This window comes from Haemorhous mexicanus, unplaced genomic scaffold (genome assembly GCF_027477595.1).
Source record: "Haemorhous mexicanus isolate bHaeMex1 unplaced genomic scaffold, bHaeMex1.pri scaffold_185_ctg1, whole genome shotgun sequence".
Lineage (NCBI taxonomy): Eukaryota > Metazoa > Chordata > Aves > Passeriformes > Fringillidae > Haemorhous > Haemorhous mexicanus.
Window position 1 is genome coordinate 1 of NW_026776017.1, and position 21,400 is coordinate 21,400.

Consider the following 21,400-nt stretch of genomic DNA (forward strand, 5'->3'; position numbering starts at 1 on the left):
TGGGTCGCTGGGGTGTGTTTTAGGGGTTCCTGGGGGATCTCTGGGGGGTCTCATGGTTGGGTGGGGGTCTCTGGTTGTGTTTGGGGGAGTTCCTGGGGGGGTCTCTGGGTGGGTTTGGGGGAGGGGTCTCTGTGGGTCCTCCGGTTGTATTTGGGGAGGGGTCTCCATGTTGTCTCTCCCCTCCCCCTCCCACAGAGCTGAACTCAAAGCCGGACGAGCTCCCCCCCGCCCCAGCCCCCCCCCCAAATTACTCCCTGCCCCCCCTACCCCCCCCCCCTTTCCCCACGCCCCCTTACGGCCTCCCCCCCCCTCCCCCCCACCTTCCCCCCGCCCCTCCCCCCTCCTCCGGAGGGCTACGAGCCCCCCCTCCCCCACCCTCGGCTAACCCCCGCCGCGCCCAATTACTGCGCCCCCCCCCAAATTACAGCGCCCCTCCCCCCCCAAACTACCACACCCCTCCCCCCAATTACAGCGCCCCTCCCCCCCAACTACAGCGCCCTACCCCCTCCTCATTACAGCGCCCCCCCCTAATTACTCCGTGCCCCCCCCCGCCTTTCACGCCCCCTCCCCTTACGCCGGCCCCCCCCCCCGGGGGGGGTGGGGGCACTTTTGGGGGGGGTCCCGACCCCCCGCCGCCCCCCCCAGCCGGAAGCGTCCATTCGAGGAGCCGCGGGGGAGGGGCTACTACGAGCACCGCCAGGAGAAAAGGTGAGGGAGACCCCCCCCCCCCAAATTTAACCTCCCAGGTACCAATGGGGGGGGGGCTGGACCCTCCTTCCCCCCACCCTGATTTGGGTTGGCACCCCCAGGTTTGGGGTTCTGACCCCCCCCCGCCAAATTTAACCTCCCAGGTACCAATGGGGGGGGGCCTGGACCCTCCTTCCCCCACCCCCCTAAATTAGGCAATGGGACCGTCCCCCCTAAATTAGGCATTGGGACCCTCCCCCCCTAAATTAGGCATTGGGACCCTCCCCCCTAAATTAGGCATTGGACCCTCCCCCCCTAAATTAGGCATTGGGACCCCCCCCCTAAATTCAGCATTGGGACCCTCCCCCCCAAATTAGCATTGGGACCCCCCCCCCTAAATTAGGCATTGGGACCCTCCTAAATTCGGCATTGAGACCCCCCACCCCCTAAATTTAGTATTGGGACCCTCCCCCCCTAAATTCAGCATTGGGACCCCCCCCCCAAATTAGGCATTGGGACCCCCCCCCAAATTAGGCATTGGGAACCCCCCCCCAAATTAGGCATTGGGACCCCCCCCCAAATTAGCATTGAGGACCCCCCCCCAAATTAGCATTGAGACCCCCCCCCCTAAATTTAGTATTGGGACCCTCCCCCCCCCTAAATTCAGCATTGGGACCCCCCCCTAAATTCAGCATTGGGACCCCCCCCCTAAATTAGGCATTGAGACCCCCTCTCAATTAGGCATTGAGACCCCCCCCCCTAAATTTAGTATTGGGACCCTCCCCCCTAAATTCAGCATTGGGACCCCCCCCGAATTAGGCATTGGGACCCCTCCTAAATTCGGCATTGAGACTCCCCACCCCTAAATTTAGTATTGGGACCCTCCCCCCCTAAATTCAGCATTGGGACCCTCCTAAATTCGGCATTGAGACCCCCCCCCCTAAATTTAGTATTGGGGCCCTCCCCCCCTAAATTCGGCGTTGGACCCTCCTAAATTCGGCATTGAGACCCCCCCCCCCTAAATTTAGTATTGGGGCCCTCCCCCCCTAAATTCGGCATTGGGACCCTCCCCCTAAATTAGGCATTGGGACCCCCCCCAAATTAGGCATTGGGACCCCCCCCCCTAATTTTGGCATTGAGACCCCCCTCCCCCCTAAATTAGGCATTGGGACCCCCACCTAAATTAGGCATTGGGACCCTCCCCCCTAAATTTAGCATTGGGATGTTCCCCCCCATAAATTAGGCATCGGGACCCCCCAAAATTTGGCATTGGGACCCCCAACACCCCCCAAATTTGGCATTGGGACCCCCCCGATTTTGGGTTGGGACTCCCCTGATTTGGAGTCAGAACCCTCCTAATTTGGGGGGGTCCCAAATTTGGAATTGGGACCCCCCCAAATTTGGCATTGGGACCCCCCAAATTTGATATTGAGACCCCTCCAAATTTGGAATTGGGATCCCCCAAATTTGGAATTGGGATCCCCCAATTTGATATTGAGACCCCTCCTAAATTTGGCCCTGGGACCCCACCCCCAGATTTGGCCCTGGGACCCACCCCCAGATTTGGCCCTGGGACCACCCCAATTTGGGTTCTGACCCCCCCAGTTCAGGCCTCTGCCCCCCGATTTGGGACCCCCCTGATTTGGAGTTGGGACCCCCCAATTTGGGGTTCTGACCCCCCCCTCCCAAATTCTGGTTGGTCCCGGACCCCAAATTTGTGTTCCTGACCCCGATTTCTGATCCCTGACCCCAAACCGGGTCCCCTGTCCCAAATTTGTGTTCCTGTCCCCAGACCAGGTCCCCTGTCCCAAATCCTTGTACCCAACCTTGTCCTCTGTCCTGAAACCAGGTCCCCTGTCCCCAACTCCCTGTCCCCAACTCCGTGTCCCCAACTCCCTGTCCCCAACCCTGTCCCTGTCCCCAACCCTCTGTCCCCAGCTCCGTGTCCCCAAATCCCTGTCCCCAACCCTGTCTCTGTCCCCAACTCCGTGTCCCCAACTCCGTGTCCCCAACCCTGTCTTTGTCCCCAACTCCGTGTCCCCGCCGTGTCCCAACTCCCTGTCCCCAACTCCCTGTCCCCAACTCCCTGTCCCCAACCCTGTCCCTGTCCCCAACCCTGTCCCTGTCCCCAACCCTGTCTCTGTCCCCAGCTCCGTGTCCCCAAATCCCTGTCCCCAACCCTGTCCCTGTCCCCAGCTCCGTGTCCCCAGCTCCGTGTCCCCCAACTCCGTGTCCCCAGCTCCGTGTCCCCAGCCCTGTCCCCAACTCCATGTCCCCAGCTCTGTGTCCCCGCCGTGTCCCCAGCCCTGTCCCCAGCTCCTGTCCCCAACTCTGTGTCCCCCTGTCCAGGGCCCGCTCCCACAGCCGCCGGCCGAGGAGGAGGAGAGGACTTCGACGACTCCCTGGTGGCCGTGGACACCTGTGAGTGCCCCTCCAGTGCCACCGAGTGCCACCGAGTGCCACCTCCCCGGCGTCAGCTGAGTGCCACCGAGGTCCCTTTGTGTCCCCACAGACAACTGTGACCTGCACTTCAAGGTGGCCCGGGACAGGTACAGCGGGTACCCGCTGACCATCGAGGGCTTCGCCTACCTCTGGTCAGGGGCCAGGGCCACCTACGGCGTGAGGCAGGGCCGGGTCTGCTACGAGATGAAGGTGAGGGACCGGGGACAGGGACATGGGGACAGGGACATGGGGACAGGGACAGGGACAGGGACAGGGACATGGGGACAGGGACATGGGGACAGGGACAGGTACAGCGGGTACCCACTGACCATCGAGGGCTTCGCCTACCTCTGGTCTGGGGCCAGGGCCACCTACGGCGTGAGGCAGGGCCGGGTCTGCTACGAGATGAAGGTGAGGGACACGGGACAGGGACATGGGGACAGGACAGGTACAGCGGGTACCCGCTGACCATCGAGGGCTTCGCCTACCTCTGGTCAGGGGCCAGGGCCACCACTACGGCGTGAGGCAGGGCCGGGTCTGCTACGAGATGAAGGTGAGGGACACGGGGACAGGGACATGGGACAGGGGACATGGGGACAGGGACAGGGACATGGGGACAGGGACACGGGGACAGGGACAGGGACAGGGACATGGGGACAGGGACAGGGACATGGGGACACGGGGACAGGGACATGGGGACAGGGACAGGGACAGGGACATGGGCACAGGGACATGGACATGGGGACAGGGACATGGGGACAGGGACAGGGACACGGGGACAGGGACCAACGGGGGACAGGACACGGGGACAGGGACATGGGGACAGGGACATGGGACAGGGACAGGTACAGCGGGTACCCGCTGACCATCGAGGGCTTCGCCTACCTCTGGTCTGGGGCCAGGGCCACCTACGGCGTGAGGCAGGGCCGGGTCTGCTACGAGATGAAGGTGAGGGACACGGGGACAGGGACACGGGGACAGGGACACGGGGACAGTGACAGGGACATGGGGACAGGGACAGGGACATGGGGACAGGGACAGGTACAGCGGGTACCCGCTGACCATCGAGGGCTTCGCCTACCTCTGGTCAGGGGCCAGGGCCACCTACGGCGTGAGGCAGGGCCGGGTCTGCTACGAGATGAAGGTGAGGGACACGGGGACAGGGACATGGGGACAGTGACATGGGGACGGGGACAGGGACATGGGGACAGGGACATGGGGACAGGGACAGGGACATGGGGACAGGGACATGTCCTGGTGCTGGGTGATGGTGACAGGACCTGGTGAGACTGACAGGTGGACTCTGACAGGTGACAGTGACAGGACCTGGTGACTGTGACAGGTGACAGTGACAGGATGTGGTGACAGTGACAGGTGCTGGTGACAGTAACGGGCGCTTGTGACAGGTGACAGTGACAGGTGACAGTAACAGGTGCTTGTGACAGGTGACAGTGACAGGTGACAGTAACGTGCGCTTGCAACAGGTGACAGTGACAGAACTCAGTGACAGTGACAGGACCTGGTGGCACTGACAGGTGACAGTGACTCTGACAGGTGACTCTGACAGGTGACAGGGACAGGACCTGGTGACTGTGACAGGTGCTGGTGGCAATGCCAGATCCGTGTGCCAGTGCCCAGCGCTGTGTCCCAGTGCCAGCTCCTGGTGACATTGCCACCCCGATGTCCCTAAATGTCCCCAAATGTCCCCAGGTGCTGGAGGAGATCTCGGTGCAGCACCTGCCGTCCTCAGAGCCCGACCCGCACGTGGTGAGAGTGGGCTGGTCCCTGGACTCCTGCAGCACCCAGCTGGGTGAGTGGCACTGTCCCCAGTGTCCCCAATGTCCCCAAATGTCCCCAATGTCCCTGGACTCCTGCAGCACCCAGCTGGGTGAGTGGCACTGTCCCCAGTGTCCCCAATGTCCCCAAATGTCCCCAATGTCCCTGGACTCCTGCAGCACCCAGCTGGGTGAGTGGCACTGTCCCCAGTGTCCCCAATGTCCCCAATGTCCCTGGACTCCTGCAGCACCCAGCTGGGTGAGTGGCACTGTCCCCAATGTCCCCAATGTCCCCACTGTCCCCCAATGTCCCTGGACTCCTGCAGCACCCAGCTGGGTGAGTGGCACTGTCCCCAGTGTCCCCAATTGTCCCCAAATGTCCCCAATGTCCCTGGACTCCTGCAGCACCCAGCTGGGTGAGTGGCACTGTCCCCAGTGTCCCCAGTGTCCCCAATGTCCCTGGACTCCTGCAGCACCCAGCTGGGTGAGTGGCACTGTCCCCAATGTCCCCACTGTCCCTGGACTCCTGCAGCACCCAGCTGTGTGAGTGGCACTGTCCCCAATGTCCCCAATGTCCCCAATGTCCCTGGACTCCTGCAGCACCCAGCTGGGTGAGTGGCACTGTCCCCACTGTCCCCAATGTCCCCAATGTCCCCAATGTCCCCAATGTCCCTGGACTCCTGCAGCACCCAGCTGGGTGAGTGGCACTGTCCCCACTGTCCCCAATGTCCCCAATGTCCCCAATGTCCCCAATGTCCCTGGACTCCTGCAGCACCCAGCTGGTGAGTGGCACTGTCCCCACTGTCCCCAATGTCCCCAATGTCTCCAATGTCCCCAATGTCCCTGGACTCCTGCAGCACCCAGCTGGGTGAGTGGCACTGTCCCCACTGTCCCCCAATGTCCCCAATGTCCCCAATGTCCCCAATGTCCCCAATGTCCCTGGACTCCTGCAGCACCCAGCTGGGTGAGTGGCACTGTCCCCACTGTCCCCAATGTCCCCAATGTCCCCAATGTCCCCAATGTCCCTGGACTCCTGCAGCACCCAGCTGGGTGAGTGGCACTGTCCCCAGTGTCCCCAATGTCCCCAATGTCCCCAATGTCCCTGGACTCCTGCAGCACCCAGCTGGGTGAGTGGCACTGTCCCCAATGTCCCCAGTGTCCCCAATGTCCCCAAATGTCCCCAATGTCCCTGGACTCCTGCAGCACCCAGCTGGGTGAGTGGCACTGTCCCCAATGTCCCCAGTGTCCCCAATGTCCCTGGACTCCTGCAGCACCCAGCTGGGTGAGTGGCACTGTCCCCAATGTCCCCAATGTCCCCAATGTCCCTGGACTCCTGCAGCACCCAGCTGGGTGAGTGGCACTGTCCCCAGTGTCCCCAATGTCCCCAGTGTCCCCAATGTCCCTGGACTCCTGCAGCACCCAGCTGGGTGAGTGGCACTGTCCCCAGTGTCCCCAATGTCCCCAATGTCCCCAATGTCCCCAATGTCCCTGGACTCCTGCAGCACCCAGCTGGGTGAGTGGCACTGTCCCCAGTGTCCCCAATGTCCCCAAATGTCCCCGAATGTCCCTGGACTCCTGCAGCACCCAGCTGGGTGAGTGGCACTGTCCCCAGTGTCCCCAATGTCCCCAGTGTCCCCAATGTCCCCAATGTCCCCAATGTCCCCAATGTCCCTGGACTCCTGCAGCACCCAGCTGGGTGAGTGGCACTGTCCCCAATGTCCCCAATGTCCCCACTGTCCCCAATGTCCCTGGACTCCTGCAGCACCCAGCTGGGTGAGTGGCACTGTCCCCAATGTCCCCAATGTCCCCAGTGTCCCCAATGTCCCTGGACTCCTGCAGCACCCAGCTGGGTGAGTGGCACTGTCCCCAATGTCCCCAATGTCCCCACTGTCCCCAATGTCCCTGGACTCCTGCAGCACCCAGCTGGGTGAGTGGCACTGTTCCCAATGTCCCCAATGTCCCCAATGTCCCCAGTGTCCCCAATGTCCCTGGACTCCTGCAGCACCCAGCTGGGTGAGTGGCACTGTCCCCAATGTCCCCAAATGTCCCCAATGTCCCCAGTGTCCCCAATGTCCCCAATGTCCCTGGACTCCTGCAGCACCCAGCTGGGTGAGTGGCACTGTCCCCAGTGTCCCCAGTGTCCCCAATGTCCCCAAATGTCCCCAATGTCCCTGGACTCCTGCAGCACCCAGCTGGGTGAGTGGCACTGTCCCCAATGTCCCCAATGTCCCCAATGTCCCTGGACTCCTGCAGCACCCAGCTGGGTGAGTGGCACTGTCAACAATGTCCCCAGTGTCCCCAATGTCCCCAATGTCCCCAGTGTCCCCAATGTCCCCAAATGTCCCCAATGTCCCTGGACTCCTGCAGCACCCAGCTGGGTGAGTGGCACTGTCCCCAGTGTCCCCAATGTCCCCAAATGTCCCCGAATGTCCCTGGACTCCTGCAGCACCCAGCTGGGTGAGTGGCACTGTCCCCAGTGTCCCCAATGTCCCCAGTGTCCCCAATGTCCCCAATGTCCCTGGACTCCTGCAGCACCCAGCTGGGTGAGTGGCACTGTCCCCAATGTCCCCAATGTCCCCACTGTCCCCAATGTCCCTGGACTCCTGCAGCACCCAGCTGGGTGAGTGGCACTGTCCCCAATGTCCCCAATGTCCCCAATGTCCCCAGTGTCCCCAGTGTCCCCAATGTCCCCAAATGTCCCCAGTGTCCCCAAGGTCTCCTTCCCCCCTGGAATTTTGGGTTCCCCGAGGGAATTTTGGGTCTGGATTGGGAATTTTGGGGAATTTTGTCTGGAATTTTTTTTGGATTTTGGGCTCCCTACTGGGAATTTTTGGCTGGAATTTTTGTGAATTTTGGGCCTGAATTTTTGGGAATTTTGAGCTCCCTGCTGGGAACTTTTGGGAATTTTTTGTGGCATTTTTGGGCCTGAATTTTTGGGAAATTTTGACCAGAATTTTCAGGAATTTTTGGGAATTTTGGACTCCCTCCCGGGAATTTTTGTGGAATTTTTGGCCGGAATTGTTGGGAATTCTGGCTCTGGATTGGGAATTGTTGGGAATGTTGGGTGTGGGTTGGGAATTTTGGGTGTGGACTGGGAATTGTTGGGAATGTTGGGTGTGGATGGGGAATTGTTGGGAATGTTGGGTGTGGATTGGGAATTGTTGGGAATTTTAGGTGTGGATTGAGAAGTTTTGGGAATGTTGGGTGTGGATTGGGAATGTTGGGTGTGGATTGGGAATTGTTGGGAATGTTGGGTGTGGATTGGGAATTGTTGGGAATGTTGGGTGTGGGTTGGGAATGTTGGGTGTGGATTGGGAATTGTTGGGAATGTTGGGTGTGGATTGGGATTTTTTGGGAATTTCGGGTGTGGATTTTGGGAATTGTTGGGAATGTTGGGTCTGGATTGAGAATTGTTGGGAATGTTGGGTGTGGATTGGGATTTTTTGGGAATTTTGGGTCTGGATTGGGATTTTTTTGGGAATGTTGGCTGTGGATTTTGGGATTTTTGGGAATCTCGGGTCCGGATTCCCCCCCAGGGGAGGAGCCCTTCTCCTACGGCTACGGCGGCACCGGCCGCAAATCCACCGACGGAAAGTTCCAGAGCTACGGAGCCACCTTCGGAGAGAGCGACGTCATCGGCTGCCTGGCGGTGAGAGAGGGCACCTGGGCACACCTGGGCACACCTGGGCAAACCTGGGAGGGGTCACAGGCACACCTGGGCACACCTGGGCACACCTGGGAGGGGTCACAGGCACACCTGGGCACACCTGGGAGGGGTCACAGGCACACCTGGGCACACCTGGGAGGGGTTACAGACACACCTGCGCACACCTGGGCACACCTGGGAGGGGTTACAGACACACCTGGGCACACCTGGGAGGGGTCACAGGCACACCTGGGGGCACCTTGGAGGGGTCACAGGCACACCTGGGAGGGGTCACGGGCACACCTGGGCACACCTGGGCACACCTGGGAGGGGTTACAGGCACACCTGCGCACACCTGGGAGGGGTTACAGATACACCTTGGTACACCTGGGCACACCTGGGCACACCTGGGAGGGGTTACAGGCACACCTGGGCACACCTGGGTACACCTGGGGGGTCACAGACACACCTGGGAGGGGTCCCGGGCACACCTGGGCCACCCAGAGCGACGTCATTGGCTGCCTGGCAGTGAGAGAGAGCATCTGGGCACACCTGGGGGCACGTGGGAGGGGTCACAGGCACACCTGGGCACAGCTGGGGGCACCTGGGCACACCTGGGGGGTCACAGACACACCTGGGGGGTCACAGACACACCTGGGGGGGGGTTACAGACACACCTGGGAGGGGTTACAGGCACACCTGGGCACACCTGGGAGGGTTTACAGGAACACCTGGGAGGGGTCACAGACACACCTGGGCACACCTGGGGGGTCACAGACACACCTGGGAGGGGTCACAGGAACACCTGGGAGGGGTTACAGGCACACCTGGGGAAACCTGGGCACACCTGGGGCACCTGGGAGGGGTCACAGATGCACCTGGGCACACCTAGCAGCACCTGGAGACAGCAGCTGGGTGGACAGAGGGTGACCACAGAGTGACCATAGAGTGACCATCGAGTGACCGCAGAGTGACCGCAGAGTGACCGCAGAGTGACCGCAGAGTGACCGCAGAGTGACCATAGAGTGACACCAGAGTGACCGCAGAGTGACCGCAGAGTGACCATAGAGTGACCATAGAGTGACACCAGAGTGACCGCAGAGTGACCGCAGAGTGACCATAGAGTGTGACCATAGAGTGACCAGAGTGACCGCAGAGTGACCGCAGAGTGACCGCAGAGTGACCACAGAGTGACCATAGAGTGACCTCAGAGTGACCACAGAGTGACCACAGAGTGACCACAGAGTGACCACAGAGTGACCGCAGAGTGACCATAGAGTGACCATAGAGAGACCATCGAGTGACCGCAGAGTGACCGCAGAGTGACCACAGAGTGACCACAGAGTGACCATAGAGTGACCGCAGAGTGACCATAGAGTGTGACCATAGAGTGACCAGAGTGACCGCAGAGTGACCGCAGAGTGACCGCAGAGTGACCTCAGAGTGACCACAGAGTGACCATAGAGTGACCGCAGAGTGACCATAGAGTGACCTCAGAGTGACCACAGAGTGACCACAGAGTGACCACAGAGTGACCACAGAGTGACCGTAGAGTGACCGCAGAGTGACCATAGAGTGACCATAGAGTGACCGCAGAGTGACCATAGAGTGACCACAGAGTGACCATAGAGTGACCGCAGAGTGACCGCAGAGTGACCGCAGAGTGACCATAGAGTGACCATAGAGTGACCACAGAGTGACCGTAGAGTGACCGTAGAGTGACCGCAGAGTGACCACAGAGTGACCACAGAGTGACCACAGAGTGACCATAGAGTGACCGCAGAGTGACCGCAGAGTGACCACAGAGTGACCACAGAGTGACCGTAGAGTGACCGCAGAGTGACCATAGAGTGACCATAGAGTGACCGCAGAGTGACCGCAGAGTGACCATAGAGTGACAGCAGAGTGACCGCAGAGTGACCACAGAGTGACCGCAGAGTGACCATAGAGTGACAGCAGAGTGACCGCAGAGTGACCATAGAGTGACCACAGAGTGACCACAGAGTGACCGTAGAGTGACCAGAGTGACCGCAGAGTGACCGCAGAGTGACCGCAGAGTGACCGCAGAGTGACCATAGAGTGACCGCAGAGTGACACCAGAGTGACCATAGAGTGACCACAGAGTGACCATAGAGTGACCACAGAGTGACCACAGAGTGACCGCAGAGTGACCGCACAGTGACCGCAGAGTGACCGCAGAGTGACCACAGAGTGACCATAGAGTGACCGCAGAGTGACCATAGAGTGACCAGAGTGACCACAGAGTGACAGCAGAGTGACCGCAGAGAGACCGCAGAGTGACCATAGAGTGACCAGAGTGACCACAGAGTGACAGCAGAGTGACCATAGAGTGACCGCAGAGTGACCGCAGAGTGCCCGCAGAGTGACCACAGAGTGACCATAGAGTGACCATAGAGTGACCGCAGAGTGACCATAGAGTGACCATAGAGTGACCATAGAGTGACCATAGAGTGACCACAGAGTGACCACAGAGTGACCGTAGAGTGACCAGAGTGACCGCAGAGTGACCGCAGAGTGACCGCAGAGTGACCGCAGAGTGACAGCAGAGTGACCGCAGAGTGACCGCAGAGTGACCATAGAGTGACCGCAGAGTGACCACAGAGTGACCATAGAGTGACCGCAGAGTGACCGCAGAGTGACCATAGAGTGACCACAGAGTGACCACAGAGTGACCGTAGAGTGACCAGAGTGACCGCAGAGTGACCTCAGAGTGACCTCAGAGTGACCGCAGAGTGACCGCAGAGTGACAGCAGAGTGACCGCAGAGTGACAGCAGAGTGACCGCAGAGTGACCACAGAGTGACCGCAGAGAGACCGCAGAGTGACCATAGAGTGACCGCAGAGTGACCACAGAGTGACCAGAGTGACCATAGAGTGACCATAGAGTGACCATAGAGTGACCACAGAGTGACCAGAGTGACCGCAGAGAGACCGCAGAGTGACCACAGAGTGACCGCAGAGTGACCATAGAGTGACCACAGAGTGACAGCAGAGTGACCACAGAGTGACCGCACAGTGACCGCAGAGTGACCGCACAGTGACCGCAGAGTGACCGCACAGTGACCGCAGAGTGACCGCAGAGTGACCGCAGAGTGACCGCAGAGTGACCGCAGAGTAACCGCAGAGTGACCATAGAGTGACCAGAGTGACCACAGAGTGACAGCAGAGTGACCATAGAGTGACCGCAGAGTGACCGCAGAGTGCCCGCAGAGTGACCACAGAGTGACCGTAGAGTGACCACAGAGTGACCATAGAGTGACCGCAGAGTGACCATAGAGTGACCATAGAGTGACCGCAGTGTGACCATAGAGTGACCATAGAGTGACCACAGAGTGACCACAGAGTGACCGTAGAGTGACCAGAGTGACCGCAGAGTGACCATAGAGTGACCACAGAGTGACCGCAGAGTGACCATAGAGTGACCGCAGAGTGACCGCAGAGTGACCGCAGAGTGACCACAGAGTGACAGCAGAGTGACCGCAGAGTGACCGCAGAGTGACAGCAGAGTGACCGCAGAGTGACCATAGAGTGACCGCAGAGTGACCATAGAGTGACCATAGAGTGACCGCAGAGTGACCGCAGACTGACCGCAGAGTGACCATAGAGTGACCATAGAGTGACCATAGAGTGACCGCAGAGTGACCATAGAGTGACCGCAGAGTGACCACAGAGTGACCACAGAGTGACCGCAGAGTGACCGCAGAGTGACTGCAGAGTGACCGCAGAGTGACCGCAGAGTGACCATAGAGTGACCGCAGAGTGACCATAGAGTGACCATAGAGTGACCGCAGAGTGACCATAGAGTGACCATAGAGTGACCGCAGAGTGACCGCAGAGTGACCATAGAGTGACCGCAGAGTGACCATAGAGTGACCATAGAGTGACCGCAGAGTGACCGCAGAGTGACCATAGAGTGACCACAGAGTGACCGCAGAGTGACCAGAGTGACCATAGAGTGACCAGAGTGACCACAGAGTGACAGCAGAGTGACCATAGAGTGACCGCAGAGTGACCGCAGAGTGCCCGCAGAGTGACCACAGAGTGACCGTAGAGTGACCACAGAGTGACCATAGAGTGACCATAGAGTGACCGCAGAGAGACCGCAGAGTGACCATAGAGTGACCATAGAGTGACCACAGAGTGACCACAGTGTGACCGCAGAGTGACCGCAGAGTGACCATAGAGTGACCATAGAGTGACCATAGAGTGACCGCAGAGTGACCATAGAGTGACCATAGAGTGACCATAGAGTGACCGCATAGTGACCATAGAGTGACCGCAGAGTGACCACAGAGTGACCGCAGAGTGACCGCAGAGTGACCGCAGAGTGACCGTAGAGTGACCGCAGAGTGACCGCAGATTGACCATAGAGTGACCATAGAGTGATCACAGAGTGACCGCAGAGTGACCGCAGAGTGACCATAGAGTGACCGCAGAGTGACCATAGAGTGACCGCAGAGTGACCGCAGAGTGACCATAGAGTGACCGCAGAGTGACCGCAGAGTGACGATAGAGTGACCTCAGAGTGACCGCAGAGTGACCGCAGAGTGACCACAGAGTGACCAGAGAGTGACCACAGAGTGACCATAGAGTGACCATAGAGTGACCGCAGAGTGACCATAGAGTGACCATAGAGTGACCATAGAGTGACCGCAGAGTGACCATAGAGTGACCGCAGAGTGACCGCAGAGTGACCATAGAGTGACCATAGAGTGACCGCAGAGTGACCATAGAGTGACCACAGAGTGACCGCAGAGTGACCGCAGAGTGACCATAGAGTGACCGCAGAGTGACCAGAGTGACCGCAGAGTGACCATAGAGTGACCATAGAGTGACCGCAGAGTGACCACAGAGTGACCAGAGTGACCATAGAGTGACCGCAGAGTGACCGCAGAGTGACCGCAGAGTGACCATAGAGTGACCGCAGAGTGACCATAGAGTGACCGCAGAGTGACCGCAGAGTGACCATAGAGTGACCGCAGAGTGACCATAGAGTGACCGCAGAGTGACCGCAGAGTGACCATAGAGTGACCATAGAGTGACCACAGAGTGACCATAGAGTGACCGCAGAGTGACCGCAGAGTGACCATAGAGTGACCACAGAGTGACCACAGAGTGACCGTAGAGTGACCAGAGTGACCGCAGAGTGACCTCAGAGTGACCGCAGAGTGACCGCAGAGTGACCGCAGAGTGACCATAGAGTGACCATAGAGTGACCAGAGTGACCACAGAGTGACAGCAGAGTGACCACAGAGTGACCGCAGAGAGACCGCAGAGTGAACACAGAGTGACCGCAGAGTGACCACAGAGTGACCAGAGTGACCATAGAGTGACCATAGAGTGACAGCAGAGTGACCATAGAGTGACCATAGAGTGACCATCGAGTGACCGCAGAGTGACCGCAGAGTGACCGCAGAGTGACCGCAGAGTGACCATAGAGTGACCATAGAGTGACCATAGAGTGACCACAGAGTGACCATAGAGTGACCACAGAGTGACCGCAGAGTGACCATAGAGTGACCAGAGTGACCATAGAGTGACCATAGAGTGACCATAGAGTGACCACAGAGTGACCATAGAGTGACCACAGAGTGACCGCAGAGTGACCACAGAGTGACCGCAGAGTGACCATAGAGTGACCATAGAGTGACCGCAGAGTGACCACAGAGTGACCATAGAGTGACCTCAGAGTGACCATAGAGTGACCGCAGAGTGACCACAGAGTGACCACAGAGTGACCGCAGAGTGACCATAGAGTGACCGCAGAGTGACCGCAGAGTGACCGCAGAGTGACCATAGAGTGACCATAGAGTGACCGCAGAGTGACCATAGAGTGACCATAGAGTGACCATAGAGTGACCGCAGAGTGACCGCAGAGTGACCGCAGAGTGACCGCAGAGTGACCATAGAGTGACCGCAGAGTGACCATAGAGTGACCGCAGAGTGACCAGAGTGACCGCAGAGTGACCACAGAGTGACCACAGAGTGACCATAGAGTGACCTCAGAGTGACCGCAGAGTGACCATAGAGTGACCATAGAGTGACCATAGAGTGACCATAGAGTGACCGCAGAGTGACCACAGAGTGACCAGAGTGACCATCGAGTGACCATAGAGTGACCGCAGAGTGACCGCAGAGTGACCATAGAGTGACCGCAGAGTGACCGCAGAGTGACCGCAGAGTGACCGCAGAGTGACCGCAGAGTGACCATAGAGTGACCATAGAGTGACCTCAGAGTGACCGCAGAGTGACCGCAGAGTGACCAGAGAGTGACCATAGAGTGACCAGAGAGTGACCAGAGTGACCGCCGAGTGACCACAGAGTGACCGCAGAGTGACCATAGAGTGACCGCAGAGTGACCGCAGAGTGACCATAGAGTGACCGCAGAGTGACCAGAGTGACCATAGAGTGACCGCAGAGTGACCATAGAGTGACCATAGAGTGACCATAGAGTGACCGCAGAGTGACCATAGACTGACCTCAGAGTGACCGCAGAGTGACACCAGAGTGACCATAGAGTGACCAGAGTGACCGCAGAGTGACCGCAGAGTGACCATAGAGTGACCATAGAGTGACCGCAGAGTGACCGCAGAGTGACCATAGAGTGACCGCAGAGTGACCGCAGAGTGACCATAGAGTGACCATAGAGTGACCATAGAGTGACCGCAGAGTGACCATAGAGTGACCATAGAGTGACCATAGAGTGACCGCAGAGTGACCGCAGAGTGACCGCAGAGTGACCATAGAGTGACCGCAGAGTGACCAGAGTGACCGCAGAGTGACCACAGAGTGACCACAGAGTGACCATAGAGTGACCTCAGAGTGACCGCAGAGTGACCATAGAGTGACCATAGAGTGACCATAGAGTGACCATAGAGTGACCGCAGAGTGACCAGAGTGACCATAGAGTGACCATAGAGTGACCATCGAGTGACCGCAGAGTGACCGCAGAGTGACCACAGAGTGACCATAGAGTGACCATAGAGTGACCGCAGAGTGACCATAGAGTGTGACCATAGAGTGACCAGAGTGACCGCAGAGTGACCGCAGAGTGACCATAGAGTGACCATAGAGTGACCGCAGAGTGACCATAGAGTGTGACCATAGAGTGACCAGAGTGACCGCAGAGTGACCGCAGAGTGACCATAGAGTGACCATAGAGTGACCGCAGAGTGACCATAGAGTGACCACAGAGTGACCATAGAGTTACCGCAGAGTGACCGCAGAGTGACCGCAGAGTGACCATAGAGTGACCATAGAGTGACCGCAGAGTGACCGGAGAGTGACCGTAGAGTGACCGCAGAGTGACCACAGAGTGACCACAGAGTGACCACAGAGTGACCATAGAGTGACCGCAGAGTGACCGCAGAGTGACCGCAGAGTGACCACAGAGTGACCACAGAGTGACCGTAGAGTGACCGCAGAGTGACCATAGAGTGACCATAGAGTGACCGCAGAGTGACCACAGAGTGACCGCAGAGTGACCATAGAGTGACAGCAGAGTGACCGCAGAGTGACCATAGAGTGACCACAGAGTGACCACAGAGTGACCGTAGAGTGACCAGAGTGACCGCAGAGTGACCGCACAGTGACCGCAGAGTGACCGCAGAGTGACCGCAGAGTGACCATAGAGTGACCGCAGAGTGACACCAGAGTGACCATAGAGTGACCACAGAGTGACCATAGAGTGACCACAGAGTGACCACAGAGTGACCGCAGAGTGACCGCACAGTGACCGCAGAGTGACCGCAGAGTGACCACAGAGTGACCATAGAGTGACCGCAGAGTGACCATAGAGTGACCAGAGTGACCACAGAGTGACAGCAGAGTGACCGCAGAGAGACCGCAGAGTGACCATAGAGTGACCAGAGTGACCACAGAGTGACAGCAGAGTGACCATAGAGTGACCGCAGAGTGACCGCAGAGTGCCCGCAGAGTGACCATAGAGTGACCATAGAGTGACCGCAGAGTGACCATAGAGTGACCATAGAGTGACCATAGAGTGACCATAGAGTGACCACAGAGTGACCACAGAGTGACCGTAGAGTGACCAGAGTGACCGCAGAGTGACCGCAGAGTGACCGCAGAGTGACCATAGAGTGACCATAGAGTGACCATAGAGTGACCGCAGAGTGACCAGAGTGACCGCAGAGTGACCATTGAGTGACCACAGAGTGACCACAGAGTGACCATAGAGTGACCGCAGAGTGACCGCAGAGTGACCATAGAGTGACCATAGAGTGACCACAGAGTGACCACAGAGTGACCGTAGAGTGACCGTAGAGTGACCGCAGAGTGACCTCAGAGTGACCGCAGAGTGACCGCAGAGTGACAGCAGAGTGACCGCAGAGTGACCGCAGAGTGACCGCAGAGTGACAGCAGAGTGACCGCAGAGTGACCGCAGAGTGACAGCAGAGTGACCATAGAGTGACCGCAGAGTGACCACAGAGTGACCGCAGAGTGACCGCAGAGTGACCACAGAGTGACCACAGAGTGACCGTAGAGTGACCGCAGAGTGACCATAGAGTGACCATAGAGTGACCGCAGAGTGACCACAGAGTGACCGCAGAGTGACCATAGAGTGACAGCAGAGTGACCGCAGAGTGACCATAGAGTGACCACAGAGTGACCACAGAGTGACCGTAGAGTGACCAGAGTGACCGCAGAGTGACCGCACAGTGACCGCAGAGTGACCACAGAGTGACCGCAGAGTGACCATAGAGTGACCGCAGAGTGACACCAGAGTGACCATAGAGTGACCGCAGAGTGACCGCAGAGTGACCATAGAGTGACCATAGAGTGACCATAGAGTGACCACAGAGTGACCGCAGAGTGACCGCAGAGTGACCGCAGAGTGACCTCAGAGTGACCGCAGAGTGACCGCAGAGTGACAGCAGAGTGACCGCAGAGTGACAGCAGAGTGACCGCAGAGTGACCACAGAGTGACCGCAGAGAGACCGCAGAGTGACCATAGAGTGACCGCAGAGTGACCACAGAGTGACCAGAGTGACCATAGAGTGACCATAGAGTGACCAGAGAGTGACCACAGAGTGACCAGAGTGACCGCAGAGAGACCGCAGAGTGACCGCAGAGTGACCGCAGAGTGACCATAGAGTGACCACAGAGTGACCACAGAGTGACCACAGAGTGACCGCAGAGTGACCGCAGAGTGACCGCAGAGTGACCGCACAGTGACCGCAGAGTGACCGCAGAGTGACCGCAGAGTGACCGCAGAGTGACCGCAGAGAGACCATAGAGTGACCAGAGTGACCACAGAGTGACAGCAGAGTGACCATAGAGTGACCGCAGAGTGACCGCAGAGTGCCCGCAGAGTGACCACAGAGTGACCGTAGAGTGACCACAGAGTGACCATAGAGTGACCATAGAGTGACCGCAGAGTGACCATAGAGTGACCATAGAGTGACCGCAGAGTGACCATAGAGTGACCGCAGAGTGACCATAGAGTGACCATAGAGTGACCACAGAGTGACCACAGAGTGACCGTAGAGTGACCAGAGTGACCGCAGAGTGACCATAGAGTGACCACAGAGTGACCGCAGAGTGACCATAGAGTGACCGCAGAGTGACCGCAGAGTGACCGCAGAGTGACCACAGAGTGACAGCAGAGTGACCGCAGAGTGACCGCAGAGTGACAGCAGAGTGACCGCAGAGTGACCATAGAGTGACCGCAGAGTGACCACAGAGTGACCATAGAGTGACCGCAGAGTGACCGCAGAGTGACCGCAGAGTGACCATAGAGTGACCACAGAGTGACCGCAGACTGACCGCAGAGTGACCATAGAGTGACCGCAGAGTGACCATAGAGTGACCGCAGAGTGACCACAGAGTGACCACAGAGTGACCGCAGAGTGACCGCAGAGTGACTGCAGAGTGACCGCAGAGTGACCGCAGAGTGACCGCAGAGTGACCGCAGAGTGACCGCAGAGTGACCATAGAGTGACCGCAGAGTGACCATAGAGTGACCATAGAGTGACCGCAGAGTGACCGCAGAGTGACCATAGAGTGACCACAGAGTGACCGCAGAGTGACCAGAGTGACCATAGAGTGACCAGAGTGACCACAGAGTGACAGCAGAGTGACCATAGAGTGACCGCAGAGTGACCGCAGAGTGCCCGCAGAGTGACCACAGAGTGACCGTAGAGTGACCACAGAGTGACCATAGAGTGACCATAGAGTGACCGCAGAGTGACCATAGAGTGACCATAGAGTGACCGCAGAGTGACCATAGAGTGACCATAGAGTGACCACAGAGTGACCACAGAGTGACCGCAGAGTGACCGCAGAGTGACCATAGAGTGACCATAGAGTGACCATAGAGTGACCGCAGAGTGACCATAGAGTGACCATAGAGTGACCATAGAGTGACCGCATAGTGACCATAGAGTGACCGCAGAGTGACCACAGAGTGACCGCAGAGTGACCGCAGAGTGACCGCAGAGTGACCGTAGAGTGACCGCAGAGTGACCGCAGAGTGACCATAGAGTGACCATAGAGTGACCGCAGAGTGACCGCAGAGTGACCGCAGAGTGACCATAGAGTGACCGCAGAGTGACCATAGAGTGACCGCAGAGTGACCGCAGAGTGACCATAGAGTGACCGCAGAGTGACCGCAGAGTGACCATAGAGTGACCTCAGAGTGACCGCAGAGTGACCACAGAGTGACCAGAGAGTGACCAGGGAGTGACCATAGAGTGACCATAGAGTGACCGCAGAGTGACCATAGAGTGACCATAGAGTGACCGCAGAGTGACCATAGAGTGACCGCAGAGTGACCGCAGAGTGACCATAGAGTGACCATAGAGTGACCATAGAGTGACCGCAGAGTGACCATAGAGTGACCACAGAGTGACCGCAGAGTGACCGCAGAGTGACCATAGAGTGACCGCAGAGTGACCAGAGTGACCGCAGAGTGACCATAGAGTGACCATAGAGTGACCGCAGAGTGACCACAGAGTGACCAGAGTGACCATAGAGTGACCGCAGAGTGACCGCAGAGTGACCGCAGAGTGACCATAGAGTGACCGCAGAGTGACCATAGAGTGACCGCAGAGTGACCGCAGAGTGACCATAGAGTGACTGCAGAGTGACCATAGAGTGACCGCAGAGTGACCGCAGAGTGACCATAGAGTGACCATAGAGTGACCACAGAGTGACCGTAGAGTGACCAGAGTGACCGCAGAGTGACCTCAGAGTGACCGCAGAGTGACCGCAGAGTGACCGCAGAGTGACCATAGAGTGACCATAGAGTGACCAGAGTGACCACAGAGTGACAGCAGAGTGACCACAGAGTGACCGCAGAGAGACCGCAGAGTGACCATAGAGTGACCAGAGTGACCATAGAGTGACCATAGAGTGACAGCAGAGTGACCATAGAGTGACCATAGAGTGACCGCAGAGTGACCACAGAGTGACCATAGAGTGACCTCAGAGTGACCGCAGAGTGACCGCAGAGTGACCGCAGAGTGACCATAGAGTGACCAGAGTGACCATAGAGTGACCATAGAGTGACCATAGAGTGACCACAGAGTGACCATAGAGTGACCACAGAGTGACCGCAGAGTGACCACAGAGTGACCGCAGAGTGACCATAGAGTGACCATAGAGTGACCGCAGAGTGACCACAGAGTGACCATAGAGTGACCTCAGAGTGACCGCAGAGTGACCGCAGAGTGACCATAGAGTGACCGCAGAGTGACCGCAGAGTGACCGCAGAGTGACCATAGAGTGACCAGAGAGTGACCAGAGAGTGACCATAGAGTGACCATAGAGTGACCGCAGAGTGACCGCAGAGTGACCATAGAGTGACCGCAGAGTGACCGCAGAGTGACCATAGAGTGACCATAGAGTGACCATAGAGTGACCGCAGAGTGACCATAGAGTGACCATAGAGTGACCGCAGAGTGACCGCAGAGTGACCGCAGAGTGACCGCAGAGTGACCATAGAGTGACCGCAGAGTGACCGCAGAGTGACCGCAGAGTGACCGCAGAGTGACCATAGAGTGACCGCAGAGTGACCACAGAGTGACCACAGAGTGACCATAGAGTGACCTCAGAGTGACCGCAGAGTGACCATAGAGTGACCGCAGAGTGACCATAGAGTGACCATAGAGTGACCATAGAGTGACCATAGAGTGACCGCAGAGTGACCACAGAGTGACCAGAGTGACCATAGAGTGACCATAGAGTGACCGCAGAGTGCCCGCAGAGTGACCGCAGAGTGACCGCAGAGTGACCGCAGAGTGACCATAGAGTGACCATAGAGTGACCTCAGAGTGACCGCAGAGTGACCGCAGAGTGACCATAGAGTGACCATAGAGTGACCAGAGTGACCGCCGAGTGACCACAGAGTGACCGCAGAGTGACCATAGAGTGACCGCAGAGTGACCGCAGAGTGACCATAGAGTGACCGCAGAGTGACCAGAGTGACCGCAGAGTGACCGCAGAGTGACCATAGAGTGACCGCAGAGTGACCATAGACTGACCTCAGAGTGACCGCAGAGTGACACCAGAGTGACCATAGAGTGACCAGAGTGACCGCAGAGTTACCGCAGAGTGACCATAGAGTGACCATAGAGTGACCGCAGAGTGACCACAGAGTGACCATAGAGTGACCTCAGAGTGACCGCAGAGTGACCACAGAGTGACCGCAGAGTGACCGCAGAGTGACCATAGAGTGACCAGAGAGTGACCAGAGAGTGACCATAGAGTGACCGCAGAGTGACCGCAGAGTGACCATAGAGTGACCGCAGAGTGACCGCAGAGTGACCATAGAGTGACCATAGAGTGACCATAGAGTGACCGCAGAGTGA

At 58.0% G+C, this 21,400-nt stretch overlaps 2 protein-coding genes across 2 annotated transcripts in view; both read left to right on the forward strand.

Moving 5' to 3' along the window:
- Positions 1 to 518: 518 nt before the first annotated feature.
- Positions 519 to 3,342, forward strand: LOC132322881 (heterogeneous nuclear ribonucleoprotein U-like protein 1; the record flags this gene model as incomplete). Its single annotated transcript, XM_059837626.1, has 3 exons — positions 519 to 708; positions 3,037 to 3,108; positions 3,200 to 3,342. Coding segments are annotated over 3 exons (405 nt in total), but the record flags the coding sequence as incomplete, so codon positions are not given.
- Positions 3,343 to 3,534: 192 nt separating this feature from the next.
- The window catches only part of HNRNPUL1 (heterogeneous nuclear ribonucleoprotein U like 1), a gene marked incomplete at its 3' end in the record, with an annotated part of 50,385 nt that continues 32,519 nt past the window's right edge, over positions 3,535 to 21,400 (forward strand). Inside the window, exons 1-5 of the mRNA XM_059837627.1 lie at positions 3,535 to 3,540; positions 3,628 to 3,682; positions 3,956 to 4,077; positions 4,840 to 4,939; positions 8,441 to 8,553. Coding sequence (XP_059693610.1) covers positions 3,535 to 3,540; positions 3,628 to 3,682; positions 3,956 to 4,077; positions 4,840 to 4,939; positions 8,441 to 8,553 — 396 coding nt within the window. The remainder of the gene's footprint in view (positions 3,541 to 3,627; positions 3,683 to 3,955; positions 4,078 to 4,839; positions 4,940 to 8,440; positions 8,554 to 21,400) is intronic.